The 25,013-nt window shown below is 41.2% G+C and overlaps 2 protein-coding genes and 1 long non-coding RNA gene across 10 annotated transcripts in view; 1 reads left to right on the plus strand and 2 right to left on the minus strand.

Annotated features, from left to right (window-relative positions):
* The first annotated feature begins 321 nt into the window (after nt 1-321).
* Nucleotides 322-25,013, plus strand: PWP1 (PWP1 homolog, endonuclein). The gene is made up of 15 exons (XM_002921531.4): nt 322-521; nt 3,635-3,693; nt 3,824-4,008; nt 6,565-6,650; nt 6,749-6,845; nt 10,857-10,967; nt 11,798-11,928; nt 12,523-12,584; nt 18,556-18,652; nt 19,279-19,340; nt 20,534-20,645; nt 22,491-22,581; nt 22,669-22,790; nt 23,799-23,904; nt 24,656-25,013. Exons 1-15 carry the CDS (start codon nt 450-452, stop codon nt 24,763-24,765), a joined length of 1,503 nt encoding a protein of 500 aa, XP_002921577.2. The 5' UTR covers nt 322-449; the 3' UTR covers nt 24,766-25,013.
* Nucleotides 3,034-11,882, minus strand: LOC117796263. The gene is made up of 4 exons (XR_004620631.1): nt 11,781-11,882; nt 11,418-11,647; nt 8,282-8,528; nt 3,034-3,079 (listed from the first exon to the last, which is right to left on the minus strand). It is a non-coding gene; the product is annotated as an uncharacterized LOC117796263 (long non-coding RNA).
* PRDM4 (PR/SET domain 4) overlaps nt 19,512-25,013 on the minus strand; it is a 58,339-nt gene continuing 52,837 nt past the window's right edge. For 6 of the 8 annotated variants that reach the window (XR_004620628.1, XR_004620627.1, XR_004620624.1 and 3 more), the window contains one exon: nt 23,903-24,375. The gene's annotated coding sequence lies outside the window, so the exon portion shown is untranslated. Of the gene's footprint in view, nt 19,537-23,902; nt 24,376-25,013 lie in introns of those variants that run through there. The other 2 variants (XR_004620625.1, XR_004620629.1) reach the window with 2 other exon arrangements.

Below are 25,013 nucleotides of genomic sequence, written 5' to 3' on the forward strand. Positions count from 1 at the left end.
CGGAAGTATCTCCTTGAAATGACAAATCTATTTCCGAGAAAGCTTTAAAAGCAGAAAACCACAAACCTCTACCATTTGTCAGCGAAAAGTCTATGGAACTGTAGGCAAAATAAAGGTCTCTGACCCCCACAGTTCCAGTTTTATTTATTGCCTCCGTGAAGTCTGCAGACTGTCACCGAAGGGCCAGTATTGAAAAGCCCCTTCACATCACCCCCCACAGCACGGTCCAACCCAAGCGGATTTCTCCCCCCGCCGCTTCCGCTTCCAGCCCTTTCCCCACCCCTTTCCCATTGGGCGCCCTGAAATGACATCAGAAGCGGATGAGCTGCAATGAGCGCCTGCGCGTGCGCTGTGTGCAGGCAGCAGCTCGGGGCTTGTCAGGGAGCCTGGCGGCGGCAAGATAATCCCACTGCTGCTAGGGCGTGAGGCGTCCCTGAGCTGAAAGGACCATGAACCGCAGTCGGCAGGTGACGTGCGTGGCCTGGGTCCGCTGCGGCGTGGCCAAAGAGACACCAGACAAGGTGAGGCCTGGTCGCCCGGAGGTAGGGGGAGCGGCCTCTTCGCGGAGTCCCCGTCCAGGCCCGCCTGGAGAAGCTGGACGCGCTACAGGCGGCCCTAGCACGACTGTTGAGACTCGCCGGGGTGAGGCCGGTTTTGGCCTGATTGTGGTGAGGGGCGCTGAGGCTCCGAGTCGGGGGCCGCGCCCCCTCACGGTCCCCTCTCCCAAGTCCAGCCCCACCTCCGAATCCGGGCGCACGTGGGCCTGGCGGGCGGGAAGGGGGCGGGGTGCTGCTGGGAGTGGGAAATCTCCCAGAGCCGTATTGCCAGCACTGAAGCTTCATGTAGAGGGAGCACGTGTGTGAAATCACTTTCCACTCCTGTGCTCGGCGTTCGGAGCTGGATGGGAGCTGTGGTGTAGAAAAACTGGTATGGAGACTGATGTCGTGAGGGTGGGAGTTGAATTAGGAATTTCTTGCAGTAATCCAAGTGAGATGTGTGGCAGTGGGGGATGAGAGGTAAACAGGACACATTAAGAAGGAAAAACATGGGGCACCTGGATGGCTCAGTCGTTAAGCGTCTGCCTTTGGCTCAGGTCATGATCCCATGGTCCTGGGATCCAGCGCCGCATTGGGCTCCCTGCTCAGCGGGAAGCCTGCCTCTCCCTCTGCCCCTCGCCCTGCTTGTGTTCCCTCTCTCGCTGCTTCTCTCTCTGTCAAATAAATAAATAAAATCTTAAAAAAAAAAAAACAAAAAACCAGAAGTTAGAGAATGGGCCTATAGTAGAGGTGAAGATTATTTCAGTTGTTCAGCTGATATTTACTAAGTGCTTTCTGTGTTTGGGGCATCTTTCAGGGTCCAGGGATAGGCGTAAACAAAACAGAAAAATTCCCTGCCTATACGGGATTGACATGTGCATATATGTCAGTGGGAGTAAATGCTGTGAATGAAAGGAAGGGGGTGGCATTGGATTGAATGTAATTGGGCCAATGATGACAGAGATGAGAAAAGTGATAGGAATGTAAGTGGCTGGGAGGTGAAGTTAACTGGAATGAGGGATTGGAAGAGCCCCTGAAGGTTTAAATTCCACCAGGGCACAGACTGCTTGTTTTATTCACCAGTTTCTCCTGTTTTTGGCTCCAGGAGGTACTCATTGCATATATATAGAGAGAGAACAGGGCCAGGAAATTATCTCATCAGAAATTATTGAAGGAGATGGGGTGCCTGGGTGGCTCAGCCGTTAAGCGTCTGCCTTCGGCTCAGGTCATGATCCGAGGGTCCTGGGATGGAGCCCCACATCGGGCTCCCTGCTCTGCTGGGAGCCTGCTCCTCCCTCTCCACTCCGCATGCTTGTGTTGCCTCTCTTACTGCCTCTCTCTGTCAAATAAATAAAATCTTTAAAAAAAATTATTGAAGGAGGTAATAGTTGTTATTAAAAAAGGGACATGTAGGGGCACCTGGGTGGCACAGCGGTTAAGCATCTGCCTTCGGCTCAGGGCGTGATCCCGGCGTTATGGGATTGAGCCCCACATCAGGCTCCTCCGCTATGAGCCTGCTTCTTCCTCTCCCACTCCCCCTGCTTGTGTTCCCTCTCTCGCTGGCTGTCTCTATCTCTGTCGAATAAATAAATAAAATAAAATCTTTAAAAAAAAGGGACATGTAAGCTTTTAAAGGCTATGTGAGTTCCAAATGTGTCTACACACTGGAACCACTTGAGAAGCTTCAAAAAATACTGATGCCTGGGGAGCCTCACCAGCCTGTTTGGTGGAGCCTGGGCTCTTGAACTCAGGGTCATGACTTTGAGTGCCACACCCCCCCTCCGCCCCCCTTGGGCATACAGCTTTCTTTTAAAAAAATACAGTGCCTGTGTCCCACATACTGTGATTTAATTGGTCTGAGTGTGAGAAGATTCCCCCCACATGATTTTAATTGCAGACAAGTTTGGTAACCACTGCTTGAAGATTTTGAATTTATTCCACAAAATCAAAATAGGAAGAAGAGATTAAGTGTATTCTACAAAATCCCAGAAAAACTGAGATCAATGAGAGTAATTAGAAAAATAAGTATCTTTAAAAAAAGAAATTTCTTTTAATTAAACTTAAAAGCCCTTAATTTCTGGAACAATGAAGGTCATCCCTCAAGAGGATTTCCATATTACTAGAGGTGGTTTAGTGCAAACTGAGTGATTGATTCATCGTCTATCATCAAGCATCCATCCTTACCATGGGCTAAGCACTGAATTATGTGTGTAAACCCACAATAACAAGTTGACTTCTGTCTTCAGGGGCTTACAGTTTAGCGGTGATGGGATGTTTTAAAAGGTTTTGAAGATTGATTAGGTGAAGAAATGCCAGTTTTGAAGTAAAGAGAATGATTCCAATGATCCTTTTGAACAGGATCTCCCAAGTGGAGAGTCTTAAAGGCAGCTAGAAAGATGGAAGTGGGAGGGGCACCTGGGAGGCTCAGTTGGATAAGCACCAGACTCTTGATTTCGGCTCAAGTCTTGATTTCAGCTCAAGTCATGATCTCAGGGTTGTGAGATCGAGTCCTGCGGCATCAGGCTCCAGGCTCAGCAGGGAGTCTGGAAAAAAAATGGAAGAAAGAAAGATGAAACCGGAGTATGGGGCTAGAGAAGGATGAGTTAGGAGTAATCAGTTCAGAGGTGATAGTTTTAGTCTTCAGAATGAATGAGCTTTGCAAGGAAGTGACAGCATGTGACTTATAGTGAATATATGGCAATGAGAACCAGGAAGAGAGCAGGGGACCAAGGCAGAGGTGGTTTGTTTAGGAATACCCATAGGGAAAATGAGAAGTAGCTGAGAAGAAATCAGAATAATTGAAAGAAAATGAGATGGACTGTCACAGAAGCCAGTTTATACAAATTAGTCATTTTTGAAAAGTCTGGGAAGAAGTAGACTGAGCAGTTTTGTTTTTTTTTTAACAGTTTAACAGTTTCAGGTGGGAAATGGATTTAATTATAAAGACCTGTGAAAATTCCATTTACGGTAAATTTAGGGAGTTTGGATTGAAGTTTGATTCTTGATGTCTTTTGGAGTTATATTTTATATTAGTTTGCAAATTTCTTTTTAATTCAGAGATTTAACTGTATGGTAATGAAATGTTTGCTGTCTTATAGGTAGAACTTAGTAAAGAAGAAGTTAAACGTCTCATTGCTGAAGCCAAGGAAAAATTACAGTAAGTTTAGGATTGTTGCTGTCTAAAGTCAAGTGCAGATGAAATGTAAATTTTAAACAGTGATGACAAGGTGGTCTTATTATCAAATGGTACCATTTGGGTGATTTATCTTTTTTGTTCCTTGGCGTAGAGAAGAAGGGGGCAGTGACGAAGAGGAGACAGGCGATCCTTCAGAAGATGGCATGCAGAGTGCACGTACCCAGGCACGACCACGGGAGCCCCTGGAAGATGGTGACCCAGAGGACGACAGGACGCTGGGTGATGATGAGCTGGCTGAGTACGACTTAGATAGATACGACGAGGAAGGTGACCCAGGTTAGAATTCACTCGCTTCTGGTTTTTAATCACAAGCTCAGTGTATTAGATCGTGCTTCTGTTGTTCTTTACGCCAGTTAAATAATCTGGCTCAAGACTAGGGCAGGTAGCATGTTTCCTAAACTAGTTTAGAAAATAAGCATAGGGGCGCCTGGGTGGCACAGTGGTTAAGCATCTGTCTTTGGCACAGGGCGTGGTCCTGGCATTATGGGATTGAGCCCCACATCAGGCTCTTCCGCTATGAGCCTGCTTCTTCCTCTCCCACTCCCCCTGCTTGTGTTCCCTCTCTCGCTGGCTGTCTCTATCTCTGTCGAAAAAATAAATAAAATCTTTAAAAAAAAAGAAAAGCANCTGCTTGTGTTCCCTCTCTCGCTGGCTGTCTCTATCTCTGTTGAAAAAATAAATAAAATCTTTAAAAAAAAAGAAAAGAAGCATAGGGGCGCCTGGGTGGCTCAGTCGTTAAGCGTCTGCCTTTGGCTCAGGGCGTGATCCCGGCGTTCTGGGATCGAGCCCCACATCAGGCTCCTCTGCTGGAAGCCTGCTTCTCCCTCTCCCACTCCCCCTGCCTGTGTTCCCTCTCTCGCTGGCTGTCTCTCTCTGTGTTAAATAAATAAATAAAATCTTTAAAAAAAAAAAAAAGAAAGAAAAGAAAATAAGCATAGATCTAAAAAAGCGTAGTATTACATATTTTATTGCAAGTAGTGGGTATGATCTGTTAACTCGGGTTGGGGGATGGGCAAAATGGGTGAAGGGCAGTGGGAGATACACACTTCCAGTTAGGGAATGAATAAGTCATGGGGATGAAAGCTACAGCACCGGGAATGCAGTCAGAGATGCTGTGATAAGTGCTGTATGGTGATGGCTGGTTGCTCCACTTGTGAGTGTGGCATGATGTATGAGTGCTGGAAGGTCACTGTGTTGTGTACCTGAAACTCGTATTGTCTCAGCTATACCCGAATGAAAAAAAATTTTTTTAATCTATAACTTGTGTCTCTTTGCAATAATGAGAGGAGTTATTACCCCATTTTACAAAGAAAACTGAGGCTTACAAAGATGAAATGACTTTACCAGGGCCACACAGCTGGTGAACAGTGGAGCTGAGGGTTGAACATTCTCTTGCTGCAAAGCCTTTACTCTTACTGTACACTTCATTAAATGCAGAGAATGGTTTTTTCCATTGGACTCTGAGTTGTGTGCCCCTAAACTTGCTAGCATCCTGCTAGGGCAGATGCCATGGGAATACAGAGAAAGGAAGAACTAACCCAGCCCGGAGAAATGGCATTCAGAAGTAGCTTCTTGGGGCACCTGGGTGGCTAAGTCGGTTAAGCATCTGACTTCAGCTCAGGTCATGATCCCAGGGTCCTGGGATCATGCCCTGTGTCGGGCTTCCAGCTCAGCAGGGAGTCTGCTTGTCTTTTTCCCTTTGCCTCTCTCCCTGAGTGCTCTCTTACTCTCTCTCAAATAAATAAAATCTTAAAAAAAAGAAAGAAAAAGAAAAGAAATTGCTTCTTAATAATCCCCACACTGTGTGGATTATTGACTGTCTTTCTTATCCAGTTGAAATTCCCATCTCTGTTGCCTGTCAGATGTTTAAGACGGATTAGTCCTGCCTCATTTAAGTAGCTTTCCCTAACAGAGTATATTTCTTTTCCTGAGTTTTACGTCATTTGGGGTCTACTCTAGGTCACCCTTGCAGATAAGCCCTAAGAGAATTCCAATTTGAAATAAGTTTAATGAAAAAGGCATAATAGCACCTCTTTCAGAGTCATACAGCAGATAAATGTATCAGCAGTTCTGAGAAATTTTGTAATAAACCCGTTTAACTTTGTGAAACCCATCATTTTTTTTATTTGATTTGACCCGGCAACCCCTATTCTGTATTGATTCCAGTGTTTTAGGATAATTTTACCTCTTTTTAATAATGACTTTTTAATAATAACTATATATTGGGGGGGGGGGCAGAGGGAGAGAGAATCTTAAGCAGGCTCCATGCCCAGCACGGAACCCAACTCGGGGCTTGCTCTCATAACCCTGAGATCACAACCTGAGCTGAAATTAAGAGTCAAACACTTAACTGACTGAGCTGTCCAGGTTCCCTATAACTATGCTTTTAATAATGACTACAAGGGGCAAGTTAGAGAATCTGAGCAGAGTGCTAATATTCTCTAAGAGCTTTATAGTTTAATTTTATTAGAACATTGTGAATACCAAGACTATCAGGTATGCGTTCCAAGGTCAAATATAAATTTTTTTTAAGATTTATTTATTTGAGAGAGAGCGAGCGTGCATGTGTGTGCGTGTGTTGGGGGAGGGGCAGACAGAGAGAGGGAGAGTGTCTTAAGCAGACTCCCTGCTGAGCATGGGGCCTGCTACAGACCCTGAGATCCACCCACGCCCCTATAAGTGGCTTTTAAATTCCCTGTGTATTAGTAGTTCCTTTCCTGACTATGGATGATCCAGTTAATTATGAAATAGATGGTTGGAGCTAAGATGGGCTACCTTAGGAAAATGCTTTTGTCGAAATGACTTTTCATTTCAATTTATGAATTCTTACAGATACTGAAACTCTTGGTGAATCTCTCTTGGGTCTTACAGTCTATGGAAGTAATGATCAAGATCCTTATGTTACTCTGAAAGATACGGTAAATATTTGCGTGGCTTTTCTGATTATGCTTCTTAAGTGTTTGGAAAACCTTACCAAATATCTGCTTCTAATTAATGACTTATTCTCTCCACTTAGGAGCAATATGAACGTGAAGATTTCTTGATCAAGCCCAGTGACAATCTTATAGTTTGTGGCAGAGCTGAACAAGACCAGTGCAATTTAGAGGTGCATGGTAAGTGGGGGACAGCCCTTACGGAAAGGTTCTCTAAGATGAAAATAATCACTATAATAGTTACTATTGTGAATTTTCAGGCACCAGATCCTGCTGGATCTCATTTCAGTTACATGGTTAATTGTACACAGTCTATAGATATGCTGGTCATTGTGCCTGGGCCCGTATGGTCTGGTATGTCACTCATACCTGACTTTTATTTGTGGAAGTAGATCTCCTGGAAGGTGCTAAGGAGGGGGGGGGGCGGTGGGTGTGTTAGTCTTTTATTTGAACATTTTTGCCAGTTTTTCACTCCCCCTTCTCCCCATTGGAGAAAACCTAGAAGTAAAGCCATATAAAAATACAGGAAACAATTACAGTTCTATTACCCTGAGGTAATTTGTTGCTTTGGTTTTTTTACTCCAGTCTCTTTTCTGGGTACTTCTTTATGTGGTGGAGATTGTACTCAATAGACAGGTTTTTATTCTGCTTTTTTCCACAGAATCATTTCACATATTTCCCCTTTATTTCTTCACAAAAACTCAATGCAAGTGCTTCCGTTCCTCTGGTCTCCTTTCCCAGTTCAAGGAATATTTGCACACAGCCATGCTTTGAATCTGAAGTAGGCATGGATTTGAATTTTTCATCTGGATTTTGAAATCAGATATATTTAATGTTGATATTTATTAGGTCAACAAACATTAATTGAATAACTTTTCTTAAAAAAAAAAAAATAGACCTTCAAGATGTCTTCGGTATTCTGCCTCTAGATTTTCCCTTTTGTTTTTCTTGTCCCTTCTCCTGTGCACATCCTCAGACATGTCTGTCCTTCCTCAACAGTCTACTAGTGATCTGTCTTTAAAATTTGAAGCCTTACAGATATTAGGCTAAGGCCTTTTATTATAGAAACACAGTTGCATAGCTCAAAAATTAAAATCTTTATGTTTAATGTTTTTTTACATCTTCTAGGTTGCTTTGTCACTTATTCCGTTTTGTAGTGTGGATTTGTGGAATTCTTCACAATCTTTAAGGCTGCCTTCAGGAAGTCTGTAGGTTAGGCCATTTTAATTCCATGGCCCATTGTGGATCTATTTATAAAATGAAAAGGCTTTAAATAGCAGAAACCTCAGTGTGAAGTTATTCTTCTAATGAACTTTGAACATTTTACATATTTCAAATGAAAACCTTATGTGGTGAAATTTTTAAGAAACCAGTTCTAATTTCAGAAAATTGAAACTCTGGTCCCAGTTTGCCATCGGTTTTTATACATTTTCCTGTGAGAGCTTACTGGAGTCATTCCTTTGAATTTAATGAGTGTCAGGGGTTAAGAAGTTAAAGTAAAAATGATATTCCTACTTCCTTTAAGCTAGGGCATTAAAGAGATATTTGGATCTGGTGTAGATCTCCAAATTATTTAGCATATCTCTTAGTAAGAATAAATTCAAAATTGCACTTACAAGCTGATCTGAAGGTTGATTTGACATGGATAAAAGATTATTTTAAAGCTTCATCATCATTTTTATCTAAAATGTAAGCTGAGGGGTGCCTAGGTGGCTCAGTCGTTAAGCGGCTGCCTTTGGCTCAGGTCATGACCCCAGGGTTCCTGGATCGAGCCCCACATCGGGCTCCCTGCTCAGCAAGGAGTCTGCTTCTCCTTCCTCCGTCTGCCGCTCCTCCTGGCTCATGCTCGCTGGCTTGCTCTCTCTGTCAAATAAATAAATAATAAAATCTTAAAAAAAAAAAAAAAAAAGATTGCTTTATAAAAAAAAGATAAAATGTCAGCTGAGTACATTGACCGTAGTTCAGGTTCTTGCAGCACCACAAGCTCACCATTTTGAACGTTCACTGTGAAGTGACAGAATAGAATGTGACATGGAATCTGCTGATCCAGGATCTAACCCAGATGCAGAGGTCTGAGGAATATTTTTTTAAGTTTTTATTTAAATTCCAGCTAGTTGACATACAGTGTAATACTAGTTTCAGGTGTGCCGTATATGATTCAACACTTCATACCTGGTGCTCATCACAACAAATGCACTCCTGAACCCCCATCACCTATCACCCATCCACCCATGCCCCTCCATTCTGGTAACCCTCAGTTCTCTATAGTTAAGAGTGTTTCTTACTTTACCCCCTTTCTCTTTTCTTTTTTCCTGTTGCTTGTTTTGTTTTTAAGATTTTTATTTATTAGAGAGAGAGAGACAGCCAGCGAGAGAGGGAACACAAGCAGGGGGAGTGGGAGAGGAAGAAGCAGGCTCCCAGCGGAGGAGCCCGATGTGGGGCTCGATCCCAGAACGCCGGGATCACGCCCTGAGCCGAAGGCAGATGCTTAACGACTGCGCCACCCAGGCGCCCCGCTTGTTTCTTAAATTCCACATATAAGTGAAATCATACGGTATTTGTCTTTCTCTGACTGACTTCATTTAGCATGATACTCTCTAGCTCCATCCATGTCATTGCAAGTGGCAAGATTTCATTCTTTTTTATTAGCTGAGTAATATTCCATTGTGTGTGTGTGTGTGTACNCATGTCATTGCAAGTGGCAAGATTTCATTCTTTTTTATTAGCTGAGTAATATTCCATTGTGTGTGTGTGTGTGTATGTACGTATGTGTGTATGTGCGTGTGTACCACATCTTCATCCATTCATCAGTCGATGGACATTAGGGCTCTTTCTTAATTTGGTTGTAATGCTGCTGTAAACATTGGGGTCCATGTACCCCTTTATATTAGTATTTTTGTATTCTTTGGATAAATACCTAGTAGTGAGATTACTGGATCGTAGGGTAGTTCTATTTTTAACTTTCTGAGGAGTCCCCATACTGTTTTCCAGAGTGGCTACACCGGTTTGCATTTCCACCAGCAGTGTAAGAGGTTTCCCCTTCCTCCACATCCTTGCCAACGTCTGCTGTTTCTTGTGTTGTTGATGTTAGCCAATCTGACATGTGTGAGGTGATCTCTTATTATAGTTTTGATTTATAGTTCCCTGATCAGTGAGGCTGAGCATCATTCCATGTGTCTATTGGCCATCTGTATATTTTCTTTGGAAAAATATCTATTCATGTCTTCTGCCCATTTTTTAATTGGATTATTTGTTTTTTGGTGTTGAGTTTTGTAAGTTCGTTATGTATTTTGGATACTAACCCTTCCTTAGATATGTCACTTGCAAATATCTTCTCCCATTCTGTAGGTTGTCTTTTAGTTTTGTTGATTGTTTCCTTCTCTCTGCAGCAGCTTTTAATTTTGATGTAGCCCCAGTAGTTTATTTTTGCTTTTGTTTCCCTTGCCTCAGAAGACATATCTAGAAAGTGGTCTGAGGAATCTCTTTAAAAATCCTTAGCCTCTCTTAACATTGCTTCATTCTAATAGAAAGCACACTGCGGCAGGGATGGAGTTCTGATTGTTTGGGCTCTGTTTTACCAGTGTTTCCTTACATAATTTTTGAAAGACTTCTTAGTCATTGATGTTAACAGTATTTTTTGCTCCTTAACATTATAGCTCTGAATGATAAAGAGCCGGTTGTTTTAGTTACCATATTCCAGAAGAGTGTTCACAAGAGCTTTATTTACATTGTTGGTCTTTAAGTATTTAAGAAGTAATTTTTGACAAGCATTTAGATTTCTAAATGTGAGTTATTTCTCTCCAGTGCTATTTTGTTTGTTTATTCTTATAGCCAGATAGACCTTTAAAAGATAATAATGAAGTGCTCCCTATGGAGCCGTTACGAGCATTTGTTTTCTGTAGTGGGTGGACCAGAAGATAGGACCATTCTAACCAGTGCACGTGCAGACGGGGTGTTAGGCAAATGTCAGTTCTCTGTCACTGTTCCTGTTCGTTGGAGCACACCAGGTGACAGGAATGTATGAGACCTGCAGAATTTTGGCCAAGCAGTAATGACTTTGGAGGCTCCTTTTGATGCCATCAAATGTGTCTCGCTTTCAGCACATGGGCTCCTACAGGCTTAACGGGGAGAGTCCTTTCAGTGGGATGTGATTTTTTATTCTGACTCAAAGTCTTGTCCCAATATATTCAGTTTATAATCAGGAAGAAGATTCCTTTTATGTGCATCATGATATACTGCTGTCTGCATACCCTCTAAGCGTGGAATGGCTGAATTTTGATCCTAGCCCAGATGATTCTACAGGTAATTAGAAAAGCTAAGATGGCTCAGTGGTTCCTAGTCCTGTATGTTATTCCTAGCCACGTAAGTTATGTATTCTGTATGAATGCTTTCAGAATTGATTTTTTTAATTGTTATTTTATGAAGTTACATAGTCTTAAAACACAGTCACTTAATTGTTTTGAGCGTGTGTCTCCAGACTTCAGATAAAGAGGTAGCTGCTGTGCTGTGGGCAGAAGAACAGGCTGACAGCATTAGGGGCTGCAAAACCGTGAAGCTCTCATAAAAACCCAGTATAAAGTAGCATGATGTGTCCGAAGAGTGTAGTGGCATGACCTTTCTTAGAAATCATCAAGTAAAACCAAAATGAAAAGAGAAGTAGGTTCTTGTGTTAAGTCTTTTTAGTCACAGCTACACACTACTAGTTGCCCCACCCTACTCCTTAATAAAGATAAAATCTGGTAATACTCATACCTTACGTCTCATTTGCCAAGCGTATTCACATTTCATGATCTGATTCAGTCCTCATTTTCATGACACTGGTGAAGATGGAAGATGGTTTTTGTTCTCAGGACCTAAGCAGGGACCATGGGGCCAAAAGACTGAGCCCTTGTTATTCAAATTCTGGTCCAAGGATCGGCAGCACAGTATTGGCATCACCTGGGAACTGGTCAGAAAGGCACATGTAGGGGCGCACTCAAGACCTGAAACAGAATATGCATTTTAACAATATTCAGGTGATAATGCGTGCATATCAAAGTTTGAGAGAAAGTGCTCGAAGACATTACTCAATCTACAGTGCAATATTTTTCATTAGAAATTTTTTAAATCAAATACCTCATTTCCTCCTGTAGGAAATTATATTGCTGTGGGAAATATGACCCCTGTCATTGAAGTGTGGGACCTTGATATAGTGGACTCTTTAGAACCAGTCTTCACACTTGGAAGTAAGCTATCAAAAAAGAAGAAAAAGAAAGGAAAGAAGGTAAACAAATTAATAATTACTTAAACTCTAATGACAGAGAAGTTTACTGGTGGGATGGAGGAAGGAGAACACACATTTCTTGAGTCAGACACTTTAGTGGAACAAGACAGATAGTTATGAAGTTACTGCAGTTTCTAGTTTCAAAAGGCTCATCCAAGGAAAAATTGATCTCTGATTGCACAAAACTTCCATTGCTACATTATTCGTCCTTAGACAAACCATATACTCTCAGGTTATGATCTTTTTTGATATAGTAACTGTTCACACTAATACGCTTCTTTGAATTTTTGAAAAAATTCTGTTTAGTATATTGAATTCTGAATATCGATGTATTCCTGTAGCTTTTAAGACTTCACTTTGGGGTGGGGGTTGGTATTTATAGAACTGTACCACCTAGATTAAGAACTACTATAGTTTCTCTTCTGTAAAGAGTATTTATCATGGATCCCTAAAGTAACAGGAAGACAAGGTATTTCTTTAGGTCTTCAAGCAAGTTAAGATCAAACAGTAATCTTAAGATTTAAAGAATCTTTCAAATTAACATCAATTACAGGGGTCACTTTAATACAAAAAGTAATGAAACAATTATTACAGAGTTCCTCAGCAGAGGGGCATACCGATGCTGTCCTGGACCTTTCTTGGAATAAGCTGATCAGGTAAAAAGAAATCACATTCGGAGGGTTGTTAGAGACTGTAACCACCGTCATCTTACCTCATGCCTACACCTGTCTCTGCGTTGTGTGTTGGGGGTCTCTGTGGCCATGTCTCATTTCCCTGTCCTGCAGTATATGCCACTTGAAGGCAGGAGCTTTGCTGTCTGTATCCCCCACATCGCCTGCCAGCTCTCTGCTCTGTAGGGGCTCATTAGTATTTCGTGACCAAGTGCCCTCCCACTACCACCGGGGGGAAAAGTGCCAGTCATGCCGAATTGTATGTCTTTTCATGGAAGACATTTCTCTCACTTCATTTAGTTTGCACAAAAACTCATCCAAAAATTTTTTAAGTCATTTAATTGTGGTAAAATATACATAATATTTACCACTTTATTTTTTATTTTTTTTCAAGATTTTATTTATTTATTTGACAGAGAGACAGCCAGAGAGAGAGGGAACACAAGCAGGGGGAGTGGGAGAGGAAGAAGCAGGCTCCCAGTGGAAGATTCTGATGTGGGGCTCGATCCCATAACACCGGGATCATGCCCTGAGCCAAAGGCAGACGCCCAATGACTGAGCCACCCAGGCGCCCCATACCACTTTATTTTTAAGTGTATAGTTCAGTAGACATTGTTATGCAACCATCACCACCAACTCCAGAACTTTTGTCATCTTCCAGAAGTGAAACTATTAATAACTCTCCATTCTTAGCACCCTCAGGCCCTTAACCTACTTTGTGTCTCTGTGAATTGTCTCTTCCAGTTACGTCATATGGGTAGAATTATATAGTATCTGCCCTTTTGTGACTGGCTTATTTCACTGCACGAGGTCATCCATGTTGTACATGTGGCAAGACTGCCTTCCTCTTTAAGGCTGAATAACATTCCATTGTTCGGATAGCCTTCCTCTTTAAGGCTGAATAACATTCCATTGTTCGGATAAACATTTTGTTTATCCATCTGTCGACGAACACTTAGCTGCTTTCACCTCCTGGCTGTTGTGAGCAATGCTGCTTTACGCACCCTGATGTGACTAACACGGGTGTACCAATATCGGTCTTAAGTCCCAGCTTTCAGTTCTTTTGAGTATATCCTCAGAAGTGAAATTGCTGGCTCATAGGGCAGTTCTGTGTTTACCATTTTAAGGAGCACTTTTTAGATGCCTTTTGGCCCATTTGTGTAGCTCTTTGGAGATATGTCTGTTTAAGTCCTTTGCCCATTTTTTAATCGAGTTTTTTGGTTTTTCATTGAGCTGTAGTTCTTTATATATTCCAGATATAATCTCTCATCAGATATGCGATTTGCAAATATTTTCCCCATCTGGTGGCTCACCTTCCACTCTTTAGTGTCCTTTGATGCACAGAAGTTTTTGATTTTGATGTAGTCAGTCTATTTTTACTTTTGTTGCCTGTGCATTTAGTGTTATATCCAAGAAATCATTGCCAAATCCTTGTCATGAGGTTCTTCCCTTAAGAGTTTTATAGTCTTAGCTCCTACGTTTAGGTGTTTGGTCCATTTTGAGTTAATTTTTGTATGCAACATAAGAGTTCCACTTCATTCTTTTCCATATGTCATCCACATACATATTCTTTATACTGATCCTTAAACAACGATTACCCCAGAAGGCCATTTTCCTAATAGCATAGTCTGTTTGAGGGGCTTCTAAGGCAAGGAAGGTAAGCATTAGGTGGAGCTTACTTGAGGGGTAAGAACAGGATAGCCCAAGACGCATTTTCTTAACATCACTGTGACACGGGCTTCTTTGTAACTGTGAGCGTGCCCTGGAGGATCCCAGAGTGCTGACCTACCTAGGGAGATCCCGTCTTCCTGTTTGTGTTCAAACCTCTTCAGAGTCAGAACCATTTGGTGCGGGGCACCTGGCTGGCTCATTCGGTAGAGTATGCGACTCTTGATCTCAGGGTTGTGAGTTCAAGCCCCACGTCGGGTGTAGACGTTACTTAAAAAAAATCTTTTTTTTTTTTTTTTAAAGATTTTATTTATTTGACACAGAGACAGCCAGCGAGAGAGGGAACACGAGCAGAGGGAGCGGGAGAGGAAAAAGCAGGCTCCCAGCAGAGGAGCCCGATGTGGGGCTCGATCCCATAACGCCGGGATCACGCCCGGAGCCAAAGGCAGACGCTTAACCGCTGTGCCACCCAGGCGCCCCTAAAAAAATCTTTTAAAAAAATAAAATGCAGGTTCCTGGGCTCTGATCCCCTCAAGACTGAGTCACATCTGGAGCAAGGGCCCAGGAATCTGTTGTGTTGTTTTGCTTTTGAAAGCTTCCTCAGGTTTTATCTGAATTGGGCCTGTTCTAACTAATGGGCAGACAAATAAGAGACCGAATATGAGTGTGCTGTGCTTTTAGGAACCCAGTCGTTTACAAACCTGAACTGTCATGGTAATTACATACACTAAATTCTTATTATAGAGCAGCTGTTAATCTGAGTAACTGAGTTTGTTCTGATGGAACAACCTCGCATCCGTTCCAGCTGATTCAGCAGTGCCTTTCCCCAGCCACAGGTCCCTAGCTGCCTGTAACACTGCCCGCACTAGTACCCCTGTCCCACCCCGTCTGCACTCACGTCTTCTTGACTGTGGGGCCACATGTGTCTTTGTGCCTTAACTCTTCTACTTTCTCCGTCTCATTACAGACCTTGGTTCTCCTTTCCCCTTTCTTTACTGAAAAGGTACAGACTACTTTTAAATACTTTGCATACATTCGCTGGTGCAGAGTTTGGGATCATGGTGAAGAATAACATGTTGAGGGATGCCCGGGTGGCTCAATTGGTTAAGCGTCTGCCTTCGGCTCAGGTTATGATCCCAGGTCCTGGGATCAAGTTCCACATCAGGTTCCCTGCTCTGCAGGGAGTCTGCTTCTCCTCCTTCATCTCCCCCTCCCCCTAGCTTGTGCTCTCTCTCAAATAAATAGTAAAAAAACAAAAACAAAACAAAACAAAACCCCATGTTGATGTTGTTCTAGTTGGGGGACCTTGGTTTCTATTCTAGTAAAATGCCCCCGGTAACGAAATGCATGTTCTGTGCTCATTCATACTCTTACTGTAGTGCTCTTCTTGGGAGTATAGCATTCAGAAGTTTGGGGGATAATTTATTTTTAAGGCTCATACAATAAGAATTTTAATATGGAAGGAATCTCGGATGTTCAGAGAAGGACTAAGATGAAAAAGGTACCATGAAATTTTAACTTTTGCTGTTGGCAGGCATTGAATATAAATAAAATATTGGGAATTTAAGTAACATTAAATCTGTGACATGCCAAGGACTTAAAACATTAATGACTTGTATATGGGACTTAATAATAGAAGTTTGAAATTCAGTGATTAGAAAAAAAGAATATACATGATCCTCTTGAGAAACCCTACCTGCGTCATTGAAATGTGAGTTATAAAACTGAAAGCAGTTTGTATAATGGAGGTATTTCTTGAGGAAATAATATTCCAAAAATGAACCCATCAACATTTTATTTTAACAGCATTTTGGTTTTCTGGACAAATATTACTATCACTAATAACTTAATTCTGTGTTGAGCCATTTCAAGCTTTCAGTTTCAGGAATATCTGTATTTTTACAAGGAGAAAAGGCAGGCAGCTAACATTTATCAGGGGCCTACTATATTCTGGTCATTCAGCCATGTACTTGAATAGTAACACTTTGAAGTTCGGTGTAGCAATTCTCATTGGCAGGCAAGGAAGTGAGACTGACTTTTAAGACTTACAACTAATAAATGGCAGCACCAGGAATCATTTCAGGTTTTCTGGGCTCTGAAGCCTGTGTTCTCTTGTAGAACGATGTTATTAGCACTTCATCCCTAAGAGGTAGGCATATGGTTTTTTTCCTATTAATAGCATTTAATGCCCCTTTTTTATTTAAAAAGAAAGTTGAGATATAAATTCACATATCGTAAAATTCAATCTTTAAAGTGTACAATTCAGTGACTTGGGGTATATTCCCCAAATTATACAAGTATCTCCACTAATTCCATAACATTTTCATCAATCCAAAAAGCAGTCCGCGCTGTAAGTAGTCACTCCTATTCTCCTGTCCCTCCAGCCCCTGGCAACCACTAATCTTCTTTCTGTCTCTATGGATTTGACTATCTGGACATTCCTAGAAATGGAATCATAAAATATATGGCCTTATGTGTCTGGATTCTGTCACTTTTTATGTAACGTTTTCAACGTCCAGCCTATTACAGCATGTATTAGTACATGGTGCCTTTTTATTGCTTGAATGGGTTTACCACGTTTTGTGTATCCACCAATGAAGACATTTGTTTTGTGTTTGTTTTTTGCCCATCATGAATAATACTGTAAACATTCATGAACAGATTTTTGCACAGACCTGTTTTCATTTTCTAGGATTATATACCTAAGAGTGTAATTGCTAGGCCATATGGTGGTGTCTGTACCATTTCCATTCCCACCAACATGGTAGCTAATTTGTCTGTTCTGCTAGCACTTATTATTGTCTTTTTCATTATAGCTGGCCCATGAGTATGAAGTGCATCCTATCTTTTCATTTCCGTAATGAACAACTTCTCACATGCTCACTGGCTGTTTATAGATCTTCTTTAAAGTCCGTATTCTTTACCCATCTTCTGATTGGGGTGTCTTTTTATTATTTGGTTGAGAGTTCTTTATATATTCTAGAATCAAGTCCTTTATCATATATATTACTTACAAATAATTTTCTCCCATTCTGTGGATTGTATTTTCACTTTCTTGAGGATTTCATTGGCTATACAAAAGTTTTTCATGTTGATGATGTCCAGTTCATTTATGTCTCTTGTTTCTTAGGCTTTTTATGTCCTACCTAAGACACCATTGCCTCACCCAGGGTCACAAAGATTTATACCTGTTTTCTTCTGAGAGTTTAATAGTTTCAGCTGTTATACCTGTTTATACCTGTTTTCTTCTGAGAGTTTAATAGTTTCAGCTGTTACATTAGTAGCTTCATGGTCTGTTTTGAGGTAGCATGAGGTAGCATGAGATAGAGGTCTAACTTCATTCTTTTGCATGAGGATATCCAGTTGTCCCTGAACCATTTGTTGAAAATACTGTTGTTTTCCTCGTTGAACTGTGAATAATCTTAACATTCTTGTCAGAAACAAATGACCATAAATTTTGAGGATTTATTCTTCATTCTATTCTGTTAGCCGGTGTGTCTGTTCTTAAGCCAGTACCACATTGTTAGGATTACTGTGGCTTTTCAGTCCATTTTGAAATCCAAACTGAACTTTTCAACTTTGCTCTTTTCTAAGATTATTTTGGCTATTCTGAGTCCCTTGCATTTCCATATGAATTTTTTTTTAAGATTTATTTTAGAGCACGCGTGAATGGGTGGGACAGAGGGAAAAGGAGAATGAATCCCATGCTGACTCACACCAAGCGCAGAGTCCAATGAAGGTCTTGATCCCGTGACCCACAAGGTCACAATCTGAGCGAAAACCAAAAGTCGGATACTCAACCGACTGAGCCACCCAGGCGCCCCTCCATATGAATTTTAAAGCCAGCTTGTCCATTCTCCACCCAAAAAAAAAAAGAGTCTGCAGGGATTTTGAAAGGGATTGGTTGAATCTATAGCTCGGTCTGTAGATGGCAGTATTTTGTCCTAACAACATTAAGTTGGAGCGCCTGGCTGGCTCAGCCGGTGGAGCATGCAACTCAGTCTCAGGGTCGGGAGTCTGAGCCCCACACTGGGTGTAAAGATTACTTCAATAAATAAATAAATCTTTTTTAAAAGATGAAGTCGTCCAATCCATGAACGTGGGATATCTTTCCATTCATTCAGATACTCTTTCTTTCAGTAATCTTGTAGTTTTCAATGTGTAAACCTTGAATGCTTTTGTTAAATGAAAGTATTTATTCCTTTTGTTGTTATTGAAAATGGAATTCTTATATTTGGTGCTCTTGACTCTAAAAACAATTACTTGATTTGTCTCCTCCCTTTCTCAGAAACGTGCTGGCAAGTGCATCAGCTGACAACACTGTAATTCTGTGGGATATGTCCTTAGGGAAACCAGCAGCTAGCCTTGCTGTACACACAGACAAGGTATGGTGACTGAGTGGATAAAAGGGATTCTAAAAAATATGGGACAGATGTTGGCTACAATAATCCCAAGCATTTATATATGGCTTTTTGTGAATTACAAAGTGCTTTGACATGCTGTCTTCCTGGACCCTCACAGAGCCCATCTTAGAGATGCAAATGTGGAGACAGATGAAGTGACTGGAAACGTTAGTACTCTGCAGCATGATTAGAGACCCACAAAGAGACAGGTGGGGGTCACCAGAGGAGGTTAAAGAATTTAACAGATCTGTTATTGCAGAACTCAGGGATCAGGTGTGCTGGTGTACATTGTGGGACTTCAGAGTATGTAGAGTTGTCCAGTGAGTTTGATTGCTCCCTTTTTGTTCTCAGTATATTTAACATTTGAGGTACATAAGTATTCTGCCAAACACCACTTAAGAAATCCTGCATTGTCTTTAAAGTATCCACTTTATTTGAAAATGTTTTGTCCTTTTGATTATGTAGTACATTTGTTGCTTTAAATAGTACTACATTTCAAAGGGAAAAATTTATGGAAACACTGCCAAGTTGATTTTCTTGATTAAATACAAAGCAGTTTTAACAAAACCAAACAAACATAGATTTGTTCCTTTGTTTTCTTCTATTAGGTCCAGACTCTGCAGTTTCATCCATTTGAAGCACAGACTCTGATTTCTGGATCCTATGATAAGTAAGAAAACACGGCAGGAATTATTGCTGCTGTTTTTATCTTCTAATTCAGAAAGTATCACTTAATGCTCAGATAGAATATAATACTGAGTGTTTAAACTTCTAATAATACTTACTTGTCCTTTTCAACTTTGGTCCTTTCGGTCTGCAAGGGCATGTGGTTCTGTCATAATAATGTAGTTCCCCACGAGCAACTCCTTGATTTTTTAGAGGGCATAGGAGTTAGCCATTGCTATGAAACAGGCTGTCCCAAAATTCAGAGACTTAAAACAATAATTTCTTATGCCACTGCAAGATTAAGCTAATCTAGGCTAGGTTCACCTGGTAGGTCTGCTGATCTTGGTTTGTCTTGGTGGGGCTTTGGAGATTTGGCTCTCCTTGTTTGACATCCTCATGGGACCAGTGGGCTGGCCCACACATGTTCTCATGGTGAGGTCAGAAGCTTAAGCAGAGATGCCAAAACCTCTTGAGACCTAGGCTCAGAACTAGTACACTTCTGTCTTAATGGGCTGAAACAGATAACATAGGGCGGGAAACAGACTGCCTTTGTGAATGAATTTCTACATTCCTGACAGGGGGTGTGGATTTGGGAGAGGTGAAGAATTAGACCCATTATAGTCTTTCCCAGGGGTTCCAGTCCTGCATGTGCATCTTTTTACAGATCAGGTCTGAAGGTGGGAGAGAGAGACTAGGAGAAGCAGAAACTAACTTGCAGTCTTTGATTCCTTACTCTTTTGAAGAGTGATAGGTTTATATTTTTTAGTTGGGATTCATTCGGAATTAAAAAATCTATCCGTTGGCTCCCCCAACAAAGTAACTTGCTTGTAGAGAGTAAATGTGGCTAAGACACGAATTATCTGGCACTGAGCACTGCTGGGAACAGAAAATTTGAAGTTGTTCTGGTCTTTTGGAAGTAGAGAGGATTCATCTTGTAAGTGGAGGGCTCAGCCTGGAGATGGTCAAGGCTGCTGTGATACCCAGAGCCACCAGTGCCTTCAGGTGACAGAACCAGAGTCCACCAGTGAGTGAAAGTCAACTCCCCTTTTCTACTTTATTTTAGAACCTTAAAACAGGCTTTAAATAATTGGATCTTGAGTCCACAGTGTTGTTTTGTTACCATTTCATTATAAATAAACAAAAAACATATAGAAGAATTGAACTCCTAAAATTCTAACTTGGCCTGTCTGTGTCTAGGTCAGTGGCTTTGTATGACTGCCGAAGTCCAGATGAAAGCCATCGAATGTGGCGATTCAGCGGGCAGATTGAGAGAGTGACTTGGAATCACTTTTCACCTTGTCACTTTTTGGTGAGACTACGTGCTACTGTGTTGCTTAGCTAGGTTACTAATGATTTACTCTAATTCCATGATAGAATCTCTGAGAAGCTTTTTCTAGTGGGTGAGTGGTTGGTTGGGGGGAGGTGTTTTCGGGTTGGGGTTTTTTTTGTTTGTTTTTGAGATCAGGAGTCACATGTTCTACCAACTGAATCATCCAAGCGCCCCGCTTTTTCTGTATTAACATCATGAAATAGTTAGATTTTAGGGTTAAAAATTTTTTTAAACAATGGATCAGCCACAAATGTAACATGAAAATGATTTTGCTAATTTTCAGCCATTTCAAATTGCCACATTTTAGATACTGATTTTCATTGTATTTTAATGTGTTTCTTTGAAATATTAAGTATGGCTAATCTGTTTTTTAATGGTTAATTTCATCCAAGAAGATATTCTTTTATTTAAATTAAATGGAGCTACAGTGATGAGAAGGCTAGCCTATTCAATTAATATAGCAGTCTCCCAGATAGGAAAAAGTGTTCTTTGTTTAAATATCCTTAATATTTGTAGGATAACAATGTTCTGTGTAGCATCCAAAGATTCCACAGACCTTTCAATACCTGGATAAATAAAATCACAGCTTTCATCCAGGAGATTATAAAGAAATTGTGATACATCCATACGTTTCCTAATTTTTCTAAAGTAAAATATGTAATATTTAATGAGGGGAAAACAGCTTTCTTAAAATATGTGGACAGTTTTAATAAGGTTCCTGAAACCACGATTCTGAGCACACTTAATCTCATCTCTGTGTTCAGAGGTGCACTGCGTTCCCAGCTGCGTGGCCTGAAGCCAGATTCCGTTTTATGGTCATCAGCAGTGAGGTCCCAGTTGTACTTGAATGTTGTGTTGCACTTTGGCTCTCAGCCCTCAAGCACACATATTTCCTGAGGTTATTTGCTAACAAGTTTTCATTGGTACTAAAATCACAAATATTTAGGAAAATGGGAAGTGATAAAATGGTTCTACCTCCTTCCCTCCAGGCTCCCCAGGATGAGACCTCCATCCTCTTCTGTTTTTGTCCCCTTCGCACCCCAGCCGTCAAGACTGTATCACTTGTCCCTTTTTTCCTCCCTGTTTCCTGTCGTGCCTGTTGCCCAAAGCCGGCACACAGGCCCAAGTCTCTCTCCCATCCTTGACTAGGTCTGTCTCTTGGTTCCTTCTTTCCTCCCTTCTTGGAAGTGTAACCACCCACCGTAATCTTCCTGCCTTATCTGATTAAACCTTTCCCTAAAGCGCGGTTTCCCTGGCTTCCCTGACCTCCTTTGTTATACCCTCTCTCTCCCTGCTTCTGTGAGCTCCTCCTCAGCCTGTACCTTAAGGGGCTGTGCTCCCCAGGCCTGTTTTCTTGGATCTGACCTCTGCTTGCACAGCCCTCACCCGCACCACCACCAGAGCTTCCTCCTCAGTCCCACAGCACGGTACACGCACCAGCTGCAGCAGACCGTGCGGGACCAAACTCCGCCTATACCTAAGAAAATCTGTCCTGTTCTTTTTTAATAAGTGCCTCAGGTAAACAGGTGGTTTTCACTATAATTTATTTTTTTTTAAGATTTTATTTATTTATTTGACAGAGATAGAGATAGCCAGTGAGAGAGGGAACACAAGCAGGGGGAGTGGGAGAGGAAGAAGCAGGCTCGTAGTGGAGGAGCCTGATGTGGGGCTCGATCCCATAACGCCGGGATCACGCCCTGAGCCGAAGGCAGACGCTTAACTGCTGTGCCACCCAGGCGCCCCTCACTATAATTTAAACTGTTTACCCACTGCTAAATTTTATTGCCATGTAGCATGACCTTGCCCATCTTTTACTCTTTCCAGGCCAGTACAGATGACGGCTTTGTATATAATTTGGATGCACGTTCAGATAAGCCAATTTTTACACTTAATGCGCACAATGATGAAATCTCTGGTGAGCACAAGTAGTGTTTCATTTCTATTAACTTACGATGAAGTAAATCTGTACTTCAGAGTCTGAACTAATCTTCTCCTCCTTTAGGTCTTGATCTAAGTAGTCAGATCAAGGGATGTCTTGTGACAGCATCAGCAGACAAATATGTGAAGATCTGGGACATATTAGGAGACAGACCAAGTCTGGTTCACTCTAGGGACATGAAAATGGTAAGAATTTCTCTGGGCATCTTTCTTTTCTGCTTTTTTCTGTTTCTGACCTATATCGTAATCTTTCCCTGGGACTCAATACATTAAAGAATGTGGATTTGTTGGGAAGTTCATTTGAGCTTAGCCAAATTTGGTGGGAGCTTTGTGACTTAGGACAGTTTGAGGAATCAATGACTATCTGGTTCCTTTCCCAACTGACATGATGAACAGTTATTTGGTAAGAAGGGTGGAAAGAGGATTTTCTAGGACTTAAGTGGAATGGCCACAGTGTTCTTTTTTAACCCTGAATTGAGAACCATCTCAGAAAGCTTGGACCTGTAGGGCACTGTAGGTATTAGGGTCAGTTTAATCTATCATACCTCTCTCTGCAGGACTAGTTTTGACTGCACTGACATGGATTACTGTGTAGTAGCAAAAAATTTTAGAAATAACCAGAATTCATTTAGCAAATATTTACTGAGCACCTCCTATATGCCAGGCACTGAGTTAGTATAATTGTAGGTGTAGAACACTGCACATCTCCTCGTACAAATACATGTGGGGAAAGTTAGATGCAATTATAGAATACTATCTCCTGCTTATATTTTAATTTAGAATATCTTATCCCAAAACATAAACAGTGATTATCTTAGTGATTTTTATACTTTTCATGTTTATATTTTCTGTAATGCATATAAACATAAATAAATTAGAAGTTTAAAAAATGATTTAATGGTGACCTGTAGTAGCATCATTGCTTAAAAAGGAAAATAAAAGTTTCTGGGAATACTGAGCAGATTAGAGACCTGAGTAGTCAGAGTGCACGCATCTTCACAGAATGGCCATCGTGCTGAACTTGTGTGGCTTTGTCTTGTAATATTCCTGCCACCTTGTCTCTGAGCTACTTTGCAAGAGGCTTAAAAGAGATACTGGTGAGTTGGTTCAAATGCGTGTAGACAGGAGCAGGGGTTTAGATTGTGGCTTTCTGGAAGGACTGAAATCACTGGCCATCTGTTTTCTTCTTCCTAGGGAGTTCTGTTCTGTTCTTCCTGTTGCCCTGATTTGCCGTTTATTTATGCCTTTGGAGGTCAGAAGGAAGGGCTTCGGGTCTGGGATATAAGCACAGTCTCATCAGGTAAAAAATCTTAACTGCCTTTTTCTAAACGAGAAAAATGTGTGGTTTGAATACATGAGGTAGATCTAGTGTTCATCCTGTAATGTAGTCTGCTTGGGGAAATAGACAAGATCACATGTAATGTGGAGATGCTCATGTTCACAAATTTGTCTTCACAATTTAAATGACCATTTTAAAAATATTTATGACAAAATATGAATTTATGGGAAAGCTGGAAGGAAATATAACATGATCTCTAAGAACAGCCCTCCCCTTCCCAGTGTGAATAATCTGCCTTTTCTCAGCTACTTCCTACAAAATCCAGCTTTCCTTGAAGGACCACTCCCTTCCCTTCAGGGGAACCTGGCTGCTTATTTATTACCTTGAGGTAGTCTGGTTTGTCCTATAAACACGGAAGACCGTAGTTCCACTGATTACTGACTCTTCGCGTAGAAAGACGGTTCTAAATCCAAAAAAAGTTTTCTGCTGGTTCTGATACAGAGAAAGATGAAAGAAAAAGTCACTTTATCAAGGGAAATATTAAATAAAACCGGGACAACGCAAAGTTAAATGGGAGACTAATTTAAAACACGATTAACCTCATTCAGAATGTTAATTTGGACTTCTTGGTCATTTCATTTCCCATTTATAAAGGGTTAAATATATTTTCATAAAATTTCCACACCAGGGCAGAGAACCATACTGTTCATTTCTGTATTTTATAGGTTCTTAATTTTCTGATCTGGTAATTTCTTAACTATTTATTTTTTAGTAAATGAAGCATTTGGAAGACGAGAGAGGCTTGTTCTTGGCAATACAAGAAGTTCGTCTATTAGTGGCCCTTTTGGGAGCAGGCGCTCAGACACACCAATGGAGTCTTAATGCAGAGCATAAAATTTCCTGGTTTTTATTACCTTAACTCAGTTTTAAAGAACTGGCCTAGAAGCATCCATGTGTGGCTACAGCCACATAGTGACTGAAACAAACTTCATTTCCTACTGCCAGACATTCCTCTACAGCTATGGTGGCAGCACAAACAGGGGTGGTGTTTGCGCTTGCCTTTTAAATGTGTGGTGTTTAGGGCTCCTACTGCATTTCTTAAAGAGGATAATAAAGAGGTTTTTAAAAAA

The sequence above is a fragment of the Ailuropoda melanoleuca genome, chromosome 15 (genome assembly GCF_002007445.2).
Source record: "Ailuropoda melanoleuca isolate Jingjing chromosome 15, ASM200744v2, whole genome shotgun sequence".
NCBI classification, from domain to species: domain Eukaryota; kingdom Metazoa; phylum Chordata; class Mammalia; order Carnivora; family Ursidae; genus Ailuropoda; species Ailuropoda melanoleuca.

What these genes read in the sequence shown, in the direction of transcription:
- PWP1 (XM_002921531.4), top strand. Translation starts at nt 450, where the DNA reads ATGAACCGCAGTCGGCAGGTGACGTGCGTGGCCTGGGTCCGCTGCGGC. An exon ending in ATGTTACTCTGAAAGATACG is followed by an intron (nt 6,651 to 6,748) that starts GTAAATATTTGC and finishes CTCTCCACTTAG; the next exon opens with GAGCAATATGAACGTGAAGA. An exon ending in TCTTGGAATAAGCTGATCAG is followed by an intron (nt 12,585 to 18,555) that starts GTAAAAAGAAAT and finishes TCCCTTTCTCAG; the next exon opens with AAACGTGCTGGCAAGTGCAT.